Source organism: Leopardus geoffroyi, chromosome D1, assembly GCF_018350155.1.
Source record: "Leopardus geoffroyi isolate Oge1 chromosome D1, O.geoffroyi_Oge1_pat1.0, whole genome shotgun sequence".
In the NCBI taxonomy this organism is placed as follows: Eukaryota; Metazoa; Chordata; class Mammalia; order Carnivora; family Felidae; genus Leopardus; species Leopardus geoffroyi.
The window spans coordinates 87,034,195-87,055,681 of record NC_059329.1 but is presented as its reverse complement, the minus strand read 5'-3'; the positions used below and the strand labels follow the sequence as shown (position 1 = coordinate 87,055,681).

The window sequence follows — 21,487 nt, the reverse complement described above, 5'->3', positions numbered from 1 at the left end:
GTAGGGACTTTGTCTTGTTCAGTGCTGTATCCCAGAGTGCTAGGAAAGTGGCTTGTATATAGTAAGTGCTCCATAAATATGTGTTGAATAATTAATGAATGTATTGGTTTTGTTTTAAGGAAGAAAGCTATGGTAAATATTATCTTGAAAAAAATGTCCTAAGAAAAAAATACTGCATGGGAAATGAACACCACATTTTATAGCATACGGTTTTATTTATTTTATTTTTTTAAAGTTTACTTATTTATTTTGAGAGAGAGAGAGTGATGTATGAGTGGGGGAGGGACAGAGGGAGAGAGAGAATTCCAAGCAGGCTCTGCACTGTCAGTGTAGAGCCTGTCACGGGGCTTGATCTCACGAACTGTGAGATCATGACCTAAGCCAAAATCAAGAGTCAGACACTTAACTGACTGAGCCACCTAGGCACCCAATGGCATACAATTTTAATTTCAGGCAGAATTTATAATAGATAAAGATTTATAATGAATTTTCTCTTTGTTTTTTCAAGGTTTCTAAATATTCTTTACAGAAGAAAGTAAGTGAAATGGTAAGGAAATTATAGAATATACACCCACTCTCCAGATTAGCACATCATATGTGTTGTATTTTTGTCAATATAAATGTGGCATTTATAGTAAAAAAAAGTATTTGCAATTGGATATTAATATCCCATTTAAAGAACTGAATTACAATTTCAAATATAGCTTAAATTAATGTATTTCACAAATTTATTTCCAGATTACATAAATTATTTATATATCATAAAATAAATTTAACCCAGTCCCAGATTACTGATAGAGGTCTTATTTCAATATCAAACAACAAGGAAATAAGAATAACAAAACCTCTTATTTTATTATTTTTTCTAGATATTTATACAAATGTAATTATTAACGATTGCCTGAAAAAATAATATGAAGTAACATTTGAATACAACACTTGGGCTATGATACTCATTCTTTCCTCTTCAACAAGTGTTTTTCACATATTTCTCTTCTATATATTAAAAATTCATATTTGTATTTTTACAGCATAGTATTTTATGGAATATTTAGTTGATACTCTCTCTATCCTTCTTTGATTCAGAAGGACTTTTTTCCTGTATTTTTGATTAAGCAAAATTCTCCCATATCCACTGAAATCTTCTGAGGGCTTTTGGGTAGGCTTATGCTATTTCAGTTGTCATCTTTGGAGCAGACTGTAAGGCAAGTAAAGTAATTTTTGAGTAAGGTTTATATATTATATATGAGAAGTAAGAAATGAGAGGTCACTCCTTATTAAATACAGAAAAATAAAGTAACTGTTTTGCTTCTTGAAAATGTTTTTGGTGTGTTAGAAAATAAAAAAAAACAGAAAGATTGCTAAGCTTGATTGAATAAAAGATGTGAAAATTCTGTCGCTGTTCAACTGGAAAGAATAAAGATAATATTGTCAGACTACTTTAAACTATGATTTTAATTAAGAAGCTGAAAAACTAGATTCCAGTTTAGCTTTAAGTACCATGACATTTGTACTGAAAGTCATCTTCAACGCTACAGTGGTTTTACACAAAATATAGTGAAATTGAATAATGTGCACTCTGACCTGGGAGATAAGGCTACAAGTTAAAGATCAAAGGCAACATAAAATGTATTTATTTTATTCCACTTGAAAATTTCATCAGATACTTATAGTCTTAGAAAAAATGGAAACAAGTTTTTAGTAATTTCTGAGTATTTTGTTAATATGAATGACAACCTCTTAAGAACCTTTTAAAATGATATTTGAGTTATAGTTATAATGTTATTTTCTAACAGTTCAAAGCATTAAATAATTTTGCGCTAAAGTAATTTTATATGTTGATACGTACATTTAATATTTTATGTCCATTCTGGCAGAGTATTAAATGTATTTTAGATAATTGATTAAAGAGTTTAAAATAATCTTTTTTTATAAGCATTCTTACATTATTCTTTTTACATTATTTTTATATGATTCAGATGACCTGTATTCAAAGTACTGTATTCGGTAATTAATTTAATCTTATTTTATTCAAATCATTTTTCTTTTATGTAACTTAACTCTGTGGTAATTTCTTTTAGTAATTCAATAAGTTGATTTGTGTATAGGTGGTAGAGGTGGTGATATGTCTCTAGATAAATTAACACAATTATGAATTGAAAGATTTACCTATCTCTACAAGTACCCTAGCCTTCTGTGGAGCAAATGATCACATTGATCATTACGAATAGAAAGAATGCAACAAAAAATAATAAAAGTAAACTGTAGAACATCAAATTAACTGTTATTGTAATTTGATCATTGGTGAAAATCTTTCCGGTTGTGTTCTTATCGTTAGGTGACTATGTTGTATAACAAGTAGCTAATAGGACTTAGTAAATGAAGTAAGAACTTATCTAGCTGGCTCTTATTTATGTTTTATTTTTTTGTGTATTGCTTTCCTTTAAAGAAAACACTTATAAGAAAGATTTCTTTTTCTTTATTAAATTATAGTTTAAATACTGAAGGGTTCATATAATTTAAAATTACTACATTTTTTTCTTTCATAGTAGAATGTTTTTAGAATGAAGACTTATCTGGAAAAATTATAAATATTATGTATATCTGTACACACAAAATATTATTGTAACTTTAAGTTAGTTTTTTTTTTCATGTTTATTTATTTTTGAGAGAGAGAGAGAGAGAGACAGCATGAGCAGGGGAGGGACAGAGAGAGGAGACACAGAATGCGAAGCAGGCTCCAGGCTCTGAGCTGTCAGCACAGAGCCCAACGCGGGGCTTGAACTCACAAACTGTGATATCGTGACCTGAGCTGAAGTCAGACGCTCAACTGACTGAGCCACCCAGGCACCCCTAAGTTAGTTTTTTAAAGTAGTATATACCTTCTCTTTGTGACTAAAAAAGGTAAAAATATCTTTTAAAATGTTTAAAAAATGAGTTTTATAACCCCAAATTGATTTATTTTGGGTTCATATTGAAGAAATTGAAAGGTAAGTTGCAAAATAGTTTTGAAGAATGTATGAAGTTTATTTTTGTGTTTTTATCTTTTTCTCTAAAATTAACTTAAAGTTAATTATTTTAAGGGAAATTGTTTTTATAAAGGTTTTCAAGTTGGTCTTCATAAGGAAATAAGAAAGGGGGAAAATGAGCATTTATGCTTTTAATTAGTAAATATAGTTGTAAAAAGTTGTAATTAGTAAAGACAGTTGTATAAATACTATTTTTTAATTATTCCTATTTTAAATGTCTTGAGGCTTCAAAGTAATCTTTTAGACCACACACGCACACATGCTCTTAATTATGCAGGAGCTGTCTTTTTTTCCTCTAATCTTGATATTCATAGATTAAGTTTGTTAAAATTTAAGTTTGTATTTGGAAAGCAATGAATCCTAACGTTTTCTTATGGACACAGTCCTTGCATTTAGTAGTAAAATTGTGTTAAAGAAGAAAATAGCTTGAATCAATTCACAGAGTTAAAAAAAAGCCAAAAAACAAAAACAGTATGTTCTTAACTATTTCTTAATCATCTCAATAAAATTATCTTTATTTATTATATCATGTGTAATATTAAAGTTTTTTTTTTAATTTTTTTTTTAACATTTATTTTTGAGACAGAGAGAGACAGATCATGAACAGGGGAGGGTCAGAGAGAGAGGGAGACACAGAATCTGAAACAGGCTTCAGGTTCTGAGCTGTCAGCACAGAGCCCAACACGGGGCTTGAACTCACAAACCGCGAGATCGTGACCTCAGCCGAAGTTGGATGCTTAACCGACTGAGCCACCCAGGCGCCCCTAAAGTTTTAATAATAAGACTATAAAGTTATTTATATTAGTCTTTAAACAGAATAATTCTATTCTTGGGTTTCTCATGCAAGTGTCACCAATCTGTTTTTGTTGTTGCTTCCCAAAGAATTTAAGCTATTTGCTGGCATGCAATTAGTGACAAACCTGACAACTGGTTTCTTCATCTGATTATCAAAACTAAATCAGAGCAGCCAACTAGGTTCATATATGAACAGTCCCATATGGGCCTGTGTGGGCTAATGAGCTGTAGGTGCTCATGTAATTTGAAAGTCTTTATAGTATTTATCATGGCAACTGAATAGGCTAATATATTTGGAAATTACGTCATGCAAACAAATGAAACTGCATTTTACTTGAATTGACTTTGTCTTCAAGCAAAGGATGTTGGATTAGAGTATATCACAAATTATTTTATGTAGAGAAAACCTATGAAATCACTTTAATCTTTGCTCTAGTTTTAGTTGTCAGGATTGTTAATCTTTGCAGGCATTGACAGCCTATTATGACTTAACTGAAAGATTGAGGAAACCTATATTAATATGTAGTGGACAGTAGTCATAAAGGCTATATAAAAATAGATCTAAACTGAAAAATTGAAAAATTCCTGGTCAACAATGCTATGAAACTAAAAGTCAACCACAAGAAAAAAATCTGGAAAGACCACAAATACATGGAGGTTAAATACCATGATACTAAACAATGAATGGGTCAATAAGAAATTAAAAAGTACATGGAAACAAATGAAAATGAAAATACAATGGTCAGAAACCTTTTGGATGCAGCAAAAGCAGTTCCAAGAGGGAAGTTTATAGCAATACAGGACTACCTCAAGAAACAAAAATCTCAAACAACCTAACCTCATACCTAAAGAAGCTAGAAAAAGAACAAACAAAACCTGAAACCAGCAGAATGAAGGAAATAATAAATTTTAGAACAGAAATAAATGATCTAGAAACTAAAAACAAAAAACAATAAAACAGATCAATGAAATCAGAAACTGGTTCTGTGAAAAGAATCAATAAAAGTGATAGACCTCTAGCTAGACCTATCAAGAAGAAAAGAGAAAGGACTCATAAAACCACAAATGAGATGAGAAGTGACAACCAACACCGCAGAAATACAATTAGATATTATGAAAAACTATGTGCCACCCTAGAAGAAATGGCCAAATTCATAGAAACATATAAACTACCAAAACATTTAAATCAGAAATAGAAAATTTGAACAGATTAATAACCAGCAAATGAATTGAATAAGTAATTAAACTCTGAACAAACAAAAGTCCAGCACTAGATGGCTTCACAGGTGAATTCTACCAAATATTTAGAGAAAAGTTAATACCTATTTTCAAACTATTTCAGAAAATAGAAAAGGAAGGAATACTTTCAGATTCATTCTATGAAGCCAGCCTTATTCTGATACCAAAACCAGATAAAGACACCACAAAAAAAGATGACTACAGGTCAATATCCCTCATGAACACAGATGCAAAAATCAATGAAATATTAGCAAACTGAATTCAACAATACATTAAAAAAAATCATTCACCATGATCAAGTGGGATTTATTCCTGCATTGCAAGGGTGGTTTAATATTTGCAAATCAATCAACATGATACATCAGTAAGAGAAAGGATAATGACCATTTCAATAGATGCAGAAAAAGCATTTGACAAAGTATAATATCCATTCATGATAAAAAAAAAAAACTTCAACAGTTAGGCTTAAAGAGATATCTAAACATATTAAAGACCATATATGAAAAACCCACAGCTAACATCATCCCCAATGGGGAAAAACTGAGAGCTTTCCCCCTAAGGTCAAGAACAAGACAAGGATGTCCACTCTCACTACTTTGCTTCAACATAGTGTGGGATGTCCTAGCCACAGCAGTCAGACAACAAAAAGAAAAGGCATCCAGATTGGTAAGGAAGGAGTAAAACCGTCACTATTTGCATATGACAGGGTACCATATGTAGAAACTTGAAAGACTCCACCAAAAATCTGCTAGAACTGATAAATGAATTCAGTAAAGTCACAAAATAGAAAATCAATGTGTGTTGCATTTCTATATACCAATAATGAAACAGCAGAAAGAAATTAAGAAAACAACCCCATTTACAATTGCACAAATAATAATAAGATCCCTAGGAACAAACCCAACCAAAGAGATGGAAGACTTATACTCTGAAAACTATAAAACACTGATGAATGGAATTGAAGATGACACAAAGAAATGGAAAAACATTTCCGTGGTCATGGATTAGAAGAAGAAATACGTAACGTTTACTTATTTTTGAGGGAGGGAGGGTGGGAGACACAGAATAGAGAGCAGGCTCCAGGCTCTGAGCTGTCAGTGCAGAGTCCAATGCAGGGCTTGAACCCATGAACAATGAAATCATGACCTGAGCCAAAGTCAGATACTTAACCAACTGAGCCACCCAGGTGCCCCAGAACAAATTTTATTAAAATGTCTATACTATCCAAAGAAGTCTACAGATTTAATGTAACCCTATCAAAATACCAACAGCATTTTTCACAGAACTAGAACAAATAATTATAAACGTGTATGGAACCACAGAAAACCCTGAATAGCCAAAGCAATTTTGAAAAAGAAAAAGCTGGAGGCATCACAATTCCAGACTTTAAGTTTTATTACAAAGCAGTAGTACTCAAAACAGTATGTTACTGGCATAAAAGCGGGGAAAATGGGAAAAGGACAGTTTCTTCAGCAAATGGTGTTCCGAAATCTGTACAACATGTAAAAGAAAGAAATGAATCACTTTCTTACACCATACACAAAAATAAATTCAAAATGGATTAAAGACTTGAATGTGAGACTTGAAACCATAAGAATCCTAGAGGAGACCACAGGCAGTAATTTCTCTGATACCAGCTGTAGCAACATTTTTTTTAGATCTGTCTCCTGAGGCAAGAGAAATAAAAGCAAAAATAAACTATTGGGACTACATCAAAATAAAAGTGCTTCTGCACAACAAAGGAAACAATCAACAAAACTGAAAGGCATCCTACAGAATGGGAGAAGATATTTGCAAATGATACATCTGATAAAGGGTGAGTATCCAAAATTCATAAAGAACTTCTAAATCTCAATACTCAAAAACCAAATAATCCAATTAAAAAATGGGCAGAAGACATGAACAGACATTTCTCCAAAGAGGATATTTAGAAGGCCAACAGACACATGAAAAGATGCTCAGCATCACTCATCATCAGAGAAATGCTAGTTACAATGATATCAACTCACACCTGTCAGAATGGCTAAAATCAAAAACAAAGGAAACAAGTGTTGGTGAGGATGTGGTGAAAAGGGAACACTCATGCACTGTTGGTGGGAATGCAAACTGGTGCAGCCACTGTGGAAAAGAGTACAGAGGTTCCTCAAAAGTTAAAAAGAGAACTACTGTATGACCCAGCAATTGCACTACTGGCTATTTATCCCCCAAAGTCAAAGGGAAATATGCACCTGTATATTTATAGCAGCATTATTTATAATAGCCAAATTATGGAAGTAACCCAAATGTCCACCAATAGGTGAATGGATAAAGAAAAAAATGTGGTGTGTGTGTACGTATTTAATATATGTGTCTGTGTGTATACACACAGTGGAATATTATTCAGTCGTAAGAAAGAATGAAATCTTACCATTTCCAACAACATGAATGGAGCTAGGGAATATAATGCTAAGCAAAATAAGCCAGAAAAAGACAAATACTATATGATTTCACTCATATGTGGAATTTAAGAAATAAAATGAACATAGGAAAAAGACAAACCAAAAAACTGACTCTTAACTATAGAGAACAAATTGATGGTTACAAGATGGGAGGTGGGTAGGGTGGATGGGTGAAATAGTGATATGGATTAAGGCATGCACTTGTGATGAGCATCAGGTGATGTATGGAATTGTTGAGTGACTATTGTACACCTGAAACTAATGTTACACTGTATGTTAACTAACTGGAATTAAAGTAAAAACTTAAAGAAAAATTCCTTGAATTAAAATAATGCTTTTAGAAATTGTATTAGGTTTCTACCCATCTTCTGAAAGCAAATATAATTCTCTACATTAGAGAATTAAGTGGTGTCTTAAAAAAAAAATTTTTTTAATGTTTATTTTTTTTTTTTCAGAGAGAGAGAGAGAAGAAACAGATCCCAAGTGGGGGAGGGGCAGAGAGAGAGGGATACACAGAATCTTTAGCAGGCTCCAGGCTCTGAGCTGTCAGCACAGAGCCCAATGCAGGGCTCAAACTCACAAACCATGAGATCATGACCTGAGCCGAAGTCAGATGCTTAACTGACTGAACCACCCAGAGGTCCCAATTAAGTGATATTTTAAAGGAATGGAATTTGGTTTATTATTGTTCATTATTTAGTTATTATTCATAGTAACTACCCAGATAGACATAAGATCTCTGGGGTAAGTATACTTGTCAGCTTTTTGCGTTAATAAATGCTATGTGATTAATTCAAATGACTCCATAGTGAATTTGAAGAGCCCATAGAAGTGCATAAGAAACTTTCAATTGATCCATTGTGATCATTACCAATGATATTATCACTTTGCTTAAAATCATTAAAAAGTGGGGTGCCTGGGTGGCTCAGTCGGTTGAGCGTCTGACTTCGGCTCAGGTCATGATCTCACAGCTCATGAGTTTGAGCCCCGCATTGGACTCGGTGCTGACAGCTCAGAGCCTGGAGCCTGCTTCAGATTCTGTGTCTCCCTCTCTCTCTGCCCCTAACCTACTTGCATTCTGTCTCTGTCTCTCTCAAAAATAAATAAACATTAAAAAAAATTTTTTTTAAATCATTAAAAAGTATCTTTGAAAAAGTTAAGATTATTATCAAATTTGCCAAGATAATATAGTTAGGTACAACTTATGTATGTATTCTCTATTAATATGAGGGCTAATGTTATTCCAAATAAAACTATTGAAGGCACTTTTATTGGTTAAGGAGTAATAACAAAACATATTGTACTTATTCAGTGACAGGCGTTGTTCGTTGTGTTTTATTTGTATTATTTCATTTTATCCTCACAGCAACCCTCTCTGGGAAATACTTTTAGAATCTTTATTTTAAAGATAGGGTAGATTTCCCAAGGTCACACAGCAACTAAATTACAGAGGCAGGATTTAAACACAGGCCAACTAGCTTTTGACTACTATACTGCCTGTACTTTGATTTTAAAGCAGTAGGAAATGGCTCTTTATTTTATGCGAAAGAGAATTTAGTGGAGGCATTCATAATCAATCAGAGAGTGAAGAATGGGTTTGAGAAAGAGCAGGGATCAGGGTAATTCCAGAGTTTGTGAAGCAGGATGTAGGAACCCGGGACAGAAGTCTTATCAGCTGGATAGGATCACTGCCAAACTTTAGTTTTATAGTCCTTTTTGCTCGAGTTTCAGATTCCAAAAAGGTAGAAATCAGTTGGTTTATTTTGAGCAATATGCCCTTCACTTGACTAGGGGAGAAGAGAACCTGCAAATTTTAATCCTCCTAGATTATAATGAGGAAGAAATATTTGAAGTAAATACTTGAAATTGTGATAATATTGGATAGGGGAAACAGCTACTGGCCAGGTATATCTAACAAATTTTCACTGTTGGAGCCCCAGAGGACAACAACAATTCACTCATAAAACAATTACTGAGTGTCAGTCCATAGACATACACTGGTTTTTATCACTGCTTATCATCATAGGTGCTGAAGCATGTGACATAAATGAAGGAAAGTTGTGAAACCAATCAGTGAGTCTACTAGTACCAAGTCAAGATCAAAACCTTTAAAAAATGTTATTCATTCTATTAACCTTATATTTCTTTTTAAAATTTATTAATGACTTTTTTTTTTTTTTAGTAGACTCCACACCCAATGTGGGGCTTGAACTCACAACTCTGAGATTAAGAGGCATATGCTCTACTGACTGAGCCAGCCAGCCAGGCAATCCCTCTTTTTAAAATTTAAAGTCATATTTCTAAGTGTGACAAAACAAACTTCTTTAGCTGAAAGTAGTAAAGGCCCATATTATACCTTGGGTCCAATTTTTGCCAATTGTGTCTCTCAGCTAAGTAGACTTTCTACTATACTGTATTGCCTCCCTGCCTCTGATAGATATTATCCTCATCATTCAATTTTTTAAGTTTAGTTTTGAGAGAAAGAGAGAGAGAGGCAGATAGAGAATCCCAAGCAGGTCACGTACCATCAGCATGAGCCCTACGTGGGACTCAAACTCATGAACTGTGAGATCATGACCTGAACCAAATCCAAGAGTCAAACACTCAACCAACTGAACCACCCAGACTCTCCTCATCATTCAATTTTTTAATGCAGTCAGAAGGTACTATACTCATTAAAATTAAAAATACTTGAGTTTTGATAATGCACTCATAATTATGCCCCCAAATTTAGAAAAACAAATTCTTTTCCTTAATTATAAAGAGTATTACTTTAATATTCTCGTGATTTTGCTTAGTGCTGGCTTGGACTGATTATCTTTTCTATAAGTGAAACCAGTTGCTTTTTTAAAAAGAAATTGTAAATAGGGGCAGCATAAATTTAAGTGACCATTTTGTTACAAGAAAAAAAAATGTGCTTTAATTTTACACAGGTTTAGAAATATCTCCTAACATTTCCTCCTTGTTGTGTTCTCAGCACTTTTTCATGGCCTATTTCATAACAATAGTTACTAAAAAACAGTACATTTTTATGTATGTTTAAACATGTGTATGCATATATATATGTGGGTGTATTATAGGTTTATAACATTTAAAATAACTTCAAAATAGGAACAAAAAGTCCAGTTACATCTTCTGGCTAAAGAAGATCATCAGAAGCAACTGAATGAAATTGAGAAATATTATGCCACAATAACAGGTCAATTTGGATTGGTAAAAGAGAATCATGGAAAATTAGAACAAAATGGTAGGTGTTACCTTATTTAAACTTATTTTTTTTTTATTAAAAAAAATTTTTTTTTAATATTTTATTTTTGAGACAGAGACAGAGCATGAGCAGGAGAGGGTTAGAGAGAGAGGGAGACACAGAATCCGAAGCAGGCTCCAGGCTCTGAGCTGTCAGCACAGAGCCTGACGCGGGGCTCGAACTCACAGACGGCGAGATCGTGACCTGAGCCGAAGTAGGAAGCTCAACCAACTGAGCCCCTAAACTTATAGTTTTAATAGGAGTGATTAAATGGGCTTACTTATAATGAGGAAATTGAAATTATCTGCTCCTGGTAATAGTAAATAACATTTTAATAAATATTATTTATGTTCAATAATAATTATATATATTGCATTGAGGTTGCTTTCACTGTCCATTGTAGTGATACTTTCCTTAAAATGTATGTTGAATATAATATTTTTCTAAATGTTTTTCATATTGCAGTACAGGAAGCAATACAATTAAACAACAGACTTTCAGCTTTAAATAAAAAACAAGAATCTGAAATATGCAGTTTAAAGAAGGTATGATTGATACAGTTTCATAGTATTAGAATTACAGTGTAAAATAATTAGTTTTATGAAATATTACTAGAAAAAGTTGGGTAGATATTTTTTGATGTAAGAAAAATAAAATGTTTTAAATATAGATTCATAAACTATGAGTTATGATTCCTGTAAATGTAATGAATGAGTTTGTTCTAAACCATTCAAAATATTGTTCCTTGGGGCGGCTGGGTGGCTCAGCTGATTAAGCATCAGTTGGTTTCATCTCAGGTCATGATCTCATGATTTGTGAGCTCCAGTCCTGCAGTTTGTGAGTGAGTTCAAGGCCTGCATTGGGGCCGCACTGACAGTGCAGAGCCTGTTTGGGATTCTCTTGCCCTCTCTCTCTCTGCCCTTCCCCTGCTCATGTTCTCTCTCTCAAAATAAATAAACTTAAAAAAATATTGTTTGACTCTCACCAGTTGCATGCATTTTTATGGTGACATGAGTAGCCAATAAACATTTACTATATGTCAATCTCAGCACCATTTATTCATTCATTCTTTAGTATTTGATTGTGTCGGGTCTATGTAATGTAGCACTATGGGTACAAGTCTGAAGAAAATAACACATTTTGCTGCTTTTTTGAGGTTTATAGTCCAATGGAGGAATTAGACACAAAATACATAATCACACAGATCAATTTAAAACTGTTATAAATGATATGAAGAAAAAGTAAAGGATGTGATGACATTATAATAGGTGAATTTATTATGTTGGTGGTAAAGGGGTAGGGGAGAGAAAAGAAAAATGTTTCAGGCAAGGAGAATAGCATATGCAAAAGCCCTGAGACACGGAAGATTTTTAGTAATAGCTTCTCAGACTTTTGGCTAAGATTAGGTATAGGAAAGAGTTTAGTATATGTGAAGGACTGGAGAAGTCTGGTATGACTGGAGTATCGTGAGTGAAGGAGTACTTGAACATTGAACTCTAAATTGGCATAAAGCCATAAACATATTTTATTCCTCATATCACAGTCATTGGCTCAGAAGTGGACAGATGACCTTAGCTAGTGGCTATAAACCAATAAGAATGTAACCCTCACTGTGGCTCTCAGTCATTTCTCTACATGAGAAACCAAAAAGGAGGAACCTGACAATGTGGATGTCAGATTGGTGTGAAGTAAAGAAACCTGTTCTTTGATGACATTTTTGAGTCCTTGGATCCACCAACCCTACCATTCTGTACCTCTAGACTTTTCAGTTATGTGAATCAATAAATCCCCATTATTATTTAAGTTAGTTTGGTTTGGACCAGTTTAATTTTCCATTATTTGCAACTAAAAATACCTTCACTCATACAAGGTAAGACTGGTAGGAGAGGAGGGAGAAGTAGGAAGGCCTTATTCTTATTTTCTCAGCAAATGACCTCTTGTTTCCTTTCCCTACTCCCTTCAAAGCCCTATCTGAAATAATGCCACTTTGGACCACCTCCCTATCTCTGAGAGTATTATATTTTGTGTGTGTGTGTGTGTGTCTGTGTGTGTGTGTGTGTGTGTGTGTGTAGAGAGAGAGAGAGACAGAGAGAGAGAGATACCTATCTTTACTGACGCTCAGTAAATGCTCTAAACTAACATTTACTGAGTGCCACTTAAATATTTACTAGTAAGTTACACTTTGTAATTATCAATGTGCAAAATACCTTCCATTTGTCCCTCCACATTCAGATGTATCCATCCTTTTCTCCTTGTAAGGCTTACCTATGTGGATTCCATCAGTGTTCCCATATCTTCTGGCTTCCTGTTGAGTTGGGCCAGTGGAAAGCAGCCTGGACAGGAGATAGGAGGAAAGAGAGTGAATTAGAGGGAATTCCCTCTATGTGAGGTCACTTTAGTGTGGGCTTGTCCCTCAGTATATCACTAGTTCTCTCAAACTGGCCTACTCTGTGTAATGCTCTCTTTCTGGGTTCCAGTAACTTACCTTTTTGTTGTTTTTTGGGCCCAGTGTAGTGACATCTCCATTGCTGCTGGCCCCTAGAACTTGCACCATATTTTATGGTTCCTTTATATTGTGTCTACAGTTTTGTGAATAAATCATCTTCAAATTATCCTAATTTATGTGTACCATCTGTTTCTTGTTGGGATACTGATTATATACTTGGTCAGAGTGTTAACATTAGTTAAGCTCCCCAATTCAGTTTCTGTATAAGCTGATTGGTTGATTTAGTACAAAGAAATTTCTTTTTTACAAGGATTATACCCCAAACCTCAATAAATCATTTTTGCAGTACATATTTCGGACTCAACAAATAAATGATTATGGATGATATTATCCAGATACTTCATTACTTTTGAGGAAATTTTAAATTTTGGGTCAGTGTTGTTGTTTTTTTTTTTAAGTTTATTTATTTTTGACGGAGATAGAGTGTGAGCATGAGCTGGGGAGCGCCAGAGAGACAGGGAGACACAGGATGCGAAGCAAGCTCCAGGCTCCGAGCTGTCAGCACAGAGCCCGACGTGGGGCTTGAACTCATGAACCATGAGATCATTACCTGGGCAGAAGTCGGATGCTCAACCGACTGGTGCCCCTGGGTCAGTGTTTCATCTTGGTTTTAAATGGATTCTGCTTTTAAAAGGGAAGAAAAATACCCCAAGCATTTATAGCTATATGTATACATTGAATTTCACTATTTTTATTTATTGATTTAAATTAATAAACTTTATTTTTTAAAGGGATGCCTGGGTGGCTCAGCCTGTTAAGCTTGACTCTTAATTTCAGATCAGGTCATGATTTCATGGTTGTAAGCTTGAGCCCTGCCCTGGGCTCCGTGCTGAGTGTGGAGCCTGCTTGCAATTCTCTCCCTCTCTCTCTGCTCTTCTCCTGCTGGTGTGCACATGCTCTGTCTCTCTAAAAAAAATAAAATGAACTTTATTTTTTTTAGAGCATTTTTAGCTTCATAGCAAAATTTAATGGAAAGTATAGAGAGTTCTCATATACTCCTTGACCCACACATGTACAGTCTCTCTCACTGTCAACATCCTATACCAGAATGGTGCATTTGTTACAATTGATGCACCTACATTGACACATCAGTATCATCCAAATTCCATTATTTACATTAGGATTCACTCTTGGTTTTGTACTTTATCTGGATTTGGACAAATGTTTAATGACCTGTAACCACCATTGTAGTATCATACAGAGTAGTTTTACTGCCTTGAAAATCCTCTGTGCTCTGTTTTTTCATCTGTCCCTTCCTATAACCCTTGGCAACCACTAATCTTCCTACTATCACCATAGTGTTGCCTTTTCCAAACTGTTATAGAGTTGGAATCATATAGAATGTAGCCTTTTCAGATTGGCTTTATTAGTAGCGTGCATTAAGTTTTGTCTAATGTCTTTTCATGGCGTGGTAGCTCTTTTATTTTTTTAATTTTTATTTTTTTTAGTACTGAATAATATTCCTTTGGCTGGATGTACCGCAAACTATCCATCCTCCTGTTGAAGGACATTTTGGTTGCTTGCAAGTTTTGGCAGTTATGAATAAAGCTACTATAAATATCTGTGTACAGATTTTGTGTGCACGTGTTTAAAACTTTTTTGGATTAATACAAAGGAGCATGATTGTTTGGATTGTATGATAAGAGTATGTTTCATTTTGTAGAAACTGCCAAACCATATTCCAAAGTGACTATATCATTTTGCATGTCCGCCAGCAATTGCACATGCTACATGGTTGTGTGGTGGTATCTCTCTGTTCTTATTTATAATTCCCTAATGACATATGATGTTGAGCATCTTTTTATATGTTTACTTCCCATCTGTATATCTTCTTTGGTGAGGTGGCTGTTCAGACCTTTTATCCATTTTTTAATTTGGTTGTTCATTTATTGTTGGCTTTTAAGAGTTCTGTGTATAATTTGGATAACAGTCTTTTATCAGATGTATCTTTTTTTTTTTTTTTTAACATTTATTTATTTTTGAGACAGAGAGAGACAAAGCATGAACAGGGGAGGGTCAGAGAGAGAGGGAGACACAGAATCCGAAACAGGCTCCAGGCTCCGAGCGGTCAGCACAGAGCCCTATCAGATGTATCTTTTTAAAGTACTTTCTCCCAGGGACGCCTGGGTAGCTCAGTTGTTAAACGTCTGAATCTCACGGTTCATGGGTTCAAACCCCACATGGGGCACTGTGGTGACCGCTTGGAGCCTGGACCCTGCTTCAGATTCTGTATCTCCCTCTCTTTCTCTGCCCGTCCCGTTTGCACTGTTTCTCTCAAAAATAAACATTAAAAATAAATAAATAAATAAATAAATAAATAAATAAATAAATAAAATATTTTCTCCCAGTCTGTGGTTTGACTTCTCATGTTCTTGATATTTTGGAGATAAATATCCAAAGCAGAAGAGAGGGCAGAAGGTTTTAATTTTAATGAAGTGCAGCTTATCAATTTTTTGAGTATGTGGATTTTAACTTTGACATTGTACCTAAAAAGTCATTGCCATACACAGTGTCAGCTGGATTTTCTCTATCTGTCTTATCTTCTAGCAGCTTTATAGTTTTGCATTTTACATTTTGGTCTGTGATCCATTTGAGTTAATTTGTGAAGGATCTAAGGTCTTGGTCTATAGTTGTGGGTTTTTTGTTTTTTGTATTTTGTTTTTTGCATGTGAATGTCCAGTTGTTCCATCACTATTTGTTGAAAAGATTACTTTTGCTTCCATGTCAACTATCAGTGGGTTTTTTCCTGGGCTCTCATTTCTGTTCCACTGATCTAATTGTCCATTCTTTCACCAATACCACACTGTATTGATTACTGTAGCTTTATAGTAAGTCCTAGAGGTGGGTACTGAAGGTCCTTGACTTTATTTTGAATTAGCTATTCTGGGTCTTTTGTCTCTCCATAGAATCACTTTGCTGACACTCACAAAGTAACTTGCTGAGGTTTTGATTTAGATTGTAATGAATCTAAGATCAAGTTAGGAAGAACTGACATCTTGAAAATATTGGGTTTCCCTATTCATGAATGTGGAATATCTCTCCATTTGTTTAGTTCTTCTTTGATATCTTTCATCAGAGTTTTGTATTTCTTCTCACATAGATCTTATATATAGTTTGTTAGATTCTTACCTAAAGATTTAATTTGGGGGGGTACTAATGTAAATGGTAACATGTTTTTATTTTCAAATTATATTTGTTCATTGCTAGCGTATAGCAAATTGTGAGATCATAGAAAATATTATCTACTTCCATTTTCAATCACTTGTGATTTCCTAAGTGATAAAAGCACTGACAACATCTCTTGTTTTAAGATATATCTGTATCTATATCATCTATTTCTTTGTATCTATCTATCTATCTATCTATCTATCTATCTATCTATCTAAGTTGGCTTCACACCCAGCATGGAACCCAGTGTGGGGCTAGAACTCATGACCCTGAGATCAACACCTGAGTTGAGATCAAGAGTTGAACACTTAACCGACTGAGCCATCCAGGTGCCCCAAAACATCTCTTGTTCTAATATTTGGTCTTTCACCCTGCCCCTGACACTGGGCTGCTAAAACCCTTATAAATTCCTAAGTGATAAAAGCACTAGGTGCATCATTTGTTCTGATAATGTTACTCTGGATGGGCTCCTGAATGGGGGCTGGTGACCAGAAAGAGCAAGCCATGATTAGAAGCTTAAAATTTTCAGCCCTGCTTCTTTCCCACCTCCCTCTCCACCAAAAAGGGAAGAGGGGCTGGAAATGGCATTAGTAATTGATCATGCCTTCATGAGGAAGTCTCCATAAAATCTCAGTAGTGCCCATCTCAGAGGGAGGGCGACACACCTCAACTCCACCAGGGCAGAATCCCCTGTGCTTGGGACCCTTCCAGATTTGCACTTTGGATATCTTCATCTGGCTATTCATCTATATCCTTTATCACATATTAATAAACTGGTAAACTTAAGTATTTCTCTGAGTTCTGTGAGCTGGTGTGGCAAATTATTGGAACCTAAGAGGGGATAGTGGGAACCTCTATTTATAGTCAATTAGTCAGAAACACCTGGCCTTGAGATTGGCATCTGAAGTGGGATGCGAGCTGTCTTATGGGACCGAGCTCTTCACTTACAGGATCTGACACAGCCTTTAAGTAGATAGTGTCAGAAGTGAATTAAATTGTAGGACACTCAATTGATGTTGCAGAGAATTGCCTGGGGCCGGGCAGGGGGGGGACACCCTCAAACCCTTGGTGACCAGAAGCATCAGAAGTGAAGTGTTCTGTGTAAAGGAGACACACAGGAAAAAAACACAGGAGGAAGAACTGGGTTTTTCCCTGCACCAGAGGGAAGAACTGTAGGTTTTTCCAGTACAGAAAGTGATTGACTTTTGTATATTAATGTTATATCCTACAACCTTATTATAATCACTTATTAGTTCCAGGAGGTTTTTGTTGATTCTTTCACATTTTCTACATAGTCAATTATGTCATCTGTGAGCAAAGATAGTTTTATTTCTTCCTTCTTAAATCTGTGTATCTTTTTTTTTTTTTTTAATTTCCTTTTCTTATTGCACTAGCTAGGGCTTCCAGTATGGTGTTGAAAAGTTTTAGTGAGGGGATATCCTTGGCTTGTTCATAATCTTAGTGGGAAAGTGTGAAGTTTCTCATCATTAAGTATGATGTTATCTGTAGGATTTTTTTAGATGTTCTTTAGCAAGTTGGTTCCCCTTTATTCCTAGTTCTTTATCAAGGAGGTTACCCTCTATTCCCAGTTTGTTAAGAGTTATTATCACAAGTAGGTGTTGGATTTTATCAAATGCTTTTTCCACATCTATTGATATCATGTGATTTTTTCTTTTGCCTGTTGATATAGTGGATTACATTAATTTTTGAATGTTGAACCAGCCTTGTATAACTGTGATAAATCCCACTTGGTCATGGTATATAATTATTTTTATATATCGTTGGATTTAATTTACTGTTACTTTGTTGAGGATTTTTATATCTGTGCTCATGAAAAATACTAGTCTGTAGTTTTCTTATAATGTCCTATTCTTGTTTTGTTATTAGAATAATGCTGGCCTTGTAGAATGAGTTCAAAGCATTCTTTCTATATCCATATTTTGAAAGAGATTATACAGAATTGGTATAACTTCCTCCTTAAATGTTTGGTAGAATTCACCAGTGAACCCATTTGGGCATGGTCCTTTCTGTTGTAAGATTCTTATTGATTCAATTTCTTTAATGGATTTAGTCTATTTAGATTGTCTATTTCTTCTTGTGTGAGTTTTGGCAGATTGTGTCAAGGAATTAGTCCATTTCATCTAGGTTATCAAACTTGTGAGCATAGAGTTGTTGATAGTATTTAAAAAAAATTTTCCCTTTAATGTCCACGGGATCTATAGTTACGTCCAATTTTTCATTTCTGATATTAGTAATTTGTGTCCCTTTTTTTTCTTTAAAGGTCTTTTTTTTTTTTTTTTTCAACGTTTATTTATTTTGGGGACAGAGAGAGACAGAGCATGAACGGGGGAGGGACAGAGAGAGAGGGAGACACAGAATCGGAAACAGGCTCCAGGCTCTGAGCCATCAGCCCAGAGCCTGACGCGGGGCTCGAACTCACGGAACGCGAGATCGTGACCTGGCTGAAGTCGGACGCTTAACCGACTGTGCCACCCAGGTGCCCCGTCCCTTTTTTTTCTTAACATGGTTAGAGGTTTATCAATTTTATTGATTGTTTCAAAGAATCAGCCTTTGGTTTCCTTGATTTTCTCTATTGATGTATTGTTTTCATTTTCATTTTCATTTATTTCTCTCTAATTTTTTTTACTTCTGTTTACTTTGATTTTACTTTGCTTTTTCTAGTTTCCTAAGTTTAAAGTTTAGATGTTTTAGATTTTTTCTTTTTCTTTTTTAAATAAAATTGTATTTGACATATAATGTTACATTAGTTTCAGGTATAAAACATAGTGATTCAATAAGTCTATACACTGTGCTGTGCTCACCACTACCGTAGCTACTATCTGTCACCATACAATGCTACTACAAGACCATTGACTATATTCACTATGCCGTATGTTTTATCCCCGTGACTTATTTATTCCAAAACTGGAAGCCTGCATCCCCTACTCCCCTTCATCTATTTTGTCCATACCCTAACCCAACTCCTCTAGTGACCATTAGTTTGTTCTCAGTATTTATGGGTCTGTTTCTGCTTTTTATTTATTTATTTTTTTAGATTCCACATACACGTGAAATCTTCTGGTATTTATCTTTCTCTTTTGACATATTTCTCTTAGCATAATACCTTCTAGGCCCATTGTGTTTTTGCACATGGCAAGGTGTTATCCTTTTTATGGCTGACTAATATTCCGTTGTGTATATATATCACATCTTTATCCATTCATCTGTCATTGGACACTTCGGTTACTTCCACATTTTGGTATTTTTTCTTTTCTAACATCTGCATTCAATGCTATCGACTTCCCTGTAACCATTGCTTCCATTGCATTCCACAAATTTTGTTTGGTTGTATTTTCATTTAGCTCAAAATATTTTAAAATTTCTCCTGAGATTTCTTCTTTGACCCGTGTGTTATTCAGAAGTGTGCTGTTTAAGCTCCAAGTATTTTCAAGCTACCATTTATTGATTTCTAGTTTAATTTTATTGTAGTCTAAGAGCAGACATTATATAATTTTTGTCTTTTAAATTTTTTAAGGTGTGTTTTACAGTCCAGACTGGTGAATGTTCTATGTAAGCTTGAGAAGGATTTGTAATCTGCTGTTTTTGGATGCAGTGGTCTATACAGTTTACTGGACTGTGAACTTCACAGTACTTCTCAGTTTTTTCTCTCGAGTGGTACAGGATGGTTGGAGGGGGCTGGATTTGGGTATCACCCTTTCCCTAGGTAGTTTAGGCTCAGGTCCAGTAGCTTCTCCTGAGGTCAGCCCTTGTTAGAACAGAATGCCCTGGCATATTTCACAGTGGCTCCTTCTCTCCTCCTCCTCCTGGAAGCAGGAGGAAATATTTTTTTCTGATATTCACTGTGAGAAGACTTGGAAGTGAAATTCATAAAAGTGTTTGGGTGGGGGGTTCCCGCATGACTGTGTCCCCCTAAATTTTTTTTTGTTTTAACTCTCAGGGTTTTCCACACTGGGCCTCTGGTAGTCAGTCAGTCACAGTTCAGCTTATCCTGTACTGGCATTAGTTCTTGCAGAGGTTTCTGTTTGTGGATTTCTGCTCTGGTAGTTTATAATTCTCCATATTCACCCGTCTGTCTCTCCAATCATTGAGGTAGCTGTTTCCTTTATGACCTCATTTCTCTGACAGATCTAAGAAGAGTTGTTGATTTTCAGTTTGTTCAGCTTTTATTTGTTGTCAGGATAGAGTTGTCGGGACGAAGTTTAAACTCCTTATTTGTTTGACTGGAAATAAGAAGCCCTCCGTTTTTACTGACGGACTTAGTTTTAATTTTACTGAAATTAAAACTAAGCCTAGAGTGACAGACCTAAGTTTTGAAGAGGAGTGTTTTGTGCTGTGAGATAAATAACATATAGTTTAAAGCATAACTCAAGAAATCAGGAAATTTTGTTACTTTCTGTTTTAGCATCATTTCAAGGAAAGCAGGATTACTTAAAATAAAGATTGAAGTGGATTCTAAATGCTAAGCCAGAGCCCAAAGGCCATTAATATTTGTAACACTATTGTATCTAGTTCTTTGGTCTTATAACTTTCTTATAAGCCAAGAAAATGGTTTTATATTCCCTGGATTCTATCCTTATACCTGAAGCATCAGAAAGGAAGCGCATAGTGTAGCTCAGTATAAAACATTAGAAGCATATGTTCCTAGCCCTTGAAAGTTTTAAGTCTATCTAGAAAACTAGACAGTTTTTATGTAAAGAACATTTATTTTCAGTCACATCCTAGAATATTAAAGATGGCTTTTTTAATATAAGGAGAAAATATGTAATTTAAAAATTTGTAGTCTCAAATCAGAGGATTGTTAAAAGGACCATTCATTTTTGTCAATATTAATTGCGAATGCAAATAAATATAAATAACTAAATACTGACTACTTGTGCATAAGCACATTTTTGGTGATGTCTCTTTGATTCATTTATATTTTAATATTTTTCTCAGTGAGTTAATTGATCACATTAATTTAGTGATTATATTAAAATATTCATATGCTTTTGTTCAGTTTTTACATTATTTACATTACTACATTATACCTCATAAGTTTCTGTAT

The 21,487-nt window shown here is 34.6% G+C and overlaps 1 protein-coding gene across 1 annotated transcript in view; it reads left to right on the top strand.

Moving 5' to 3' along the window:
- Positions 1-21,487, top strand: part of CCDC73 (coiled-coil domain containing 73) — a 126,922-nt gene that overhangs the window by 57,652 nt on the left and 47,783 nt on the right. Inside the window, exons 6-8 of the mRNA XM_045484886.1 lie at positions 509-547; positions 10,613-10,748; positions 11,214-11,293. Coding sequence (XP_045340842.1) covers positions 509-547; positions 10,613-10,748; positions 11,214-11,293 — 255 coding nt within the window. The remainder of the gene's footprint in view (positions 1-508; positions 548-10,612; positions 10,749-11,213; positions 11,294-21,487) is intronic.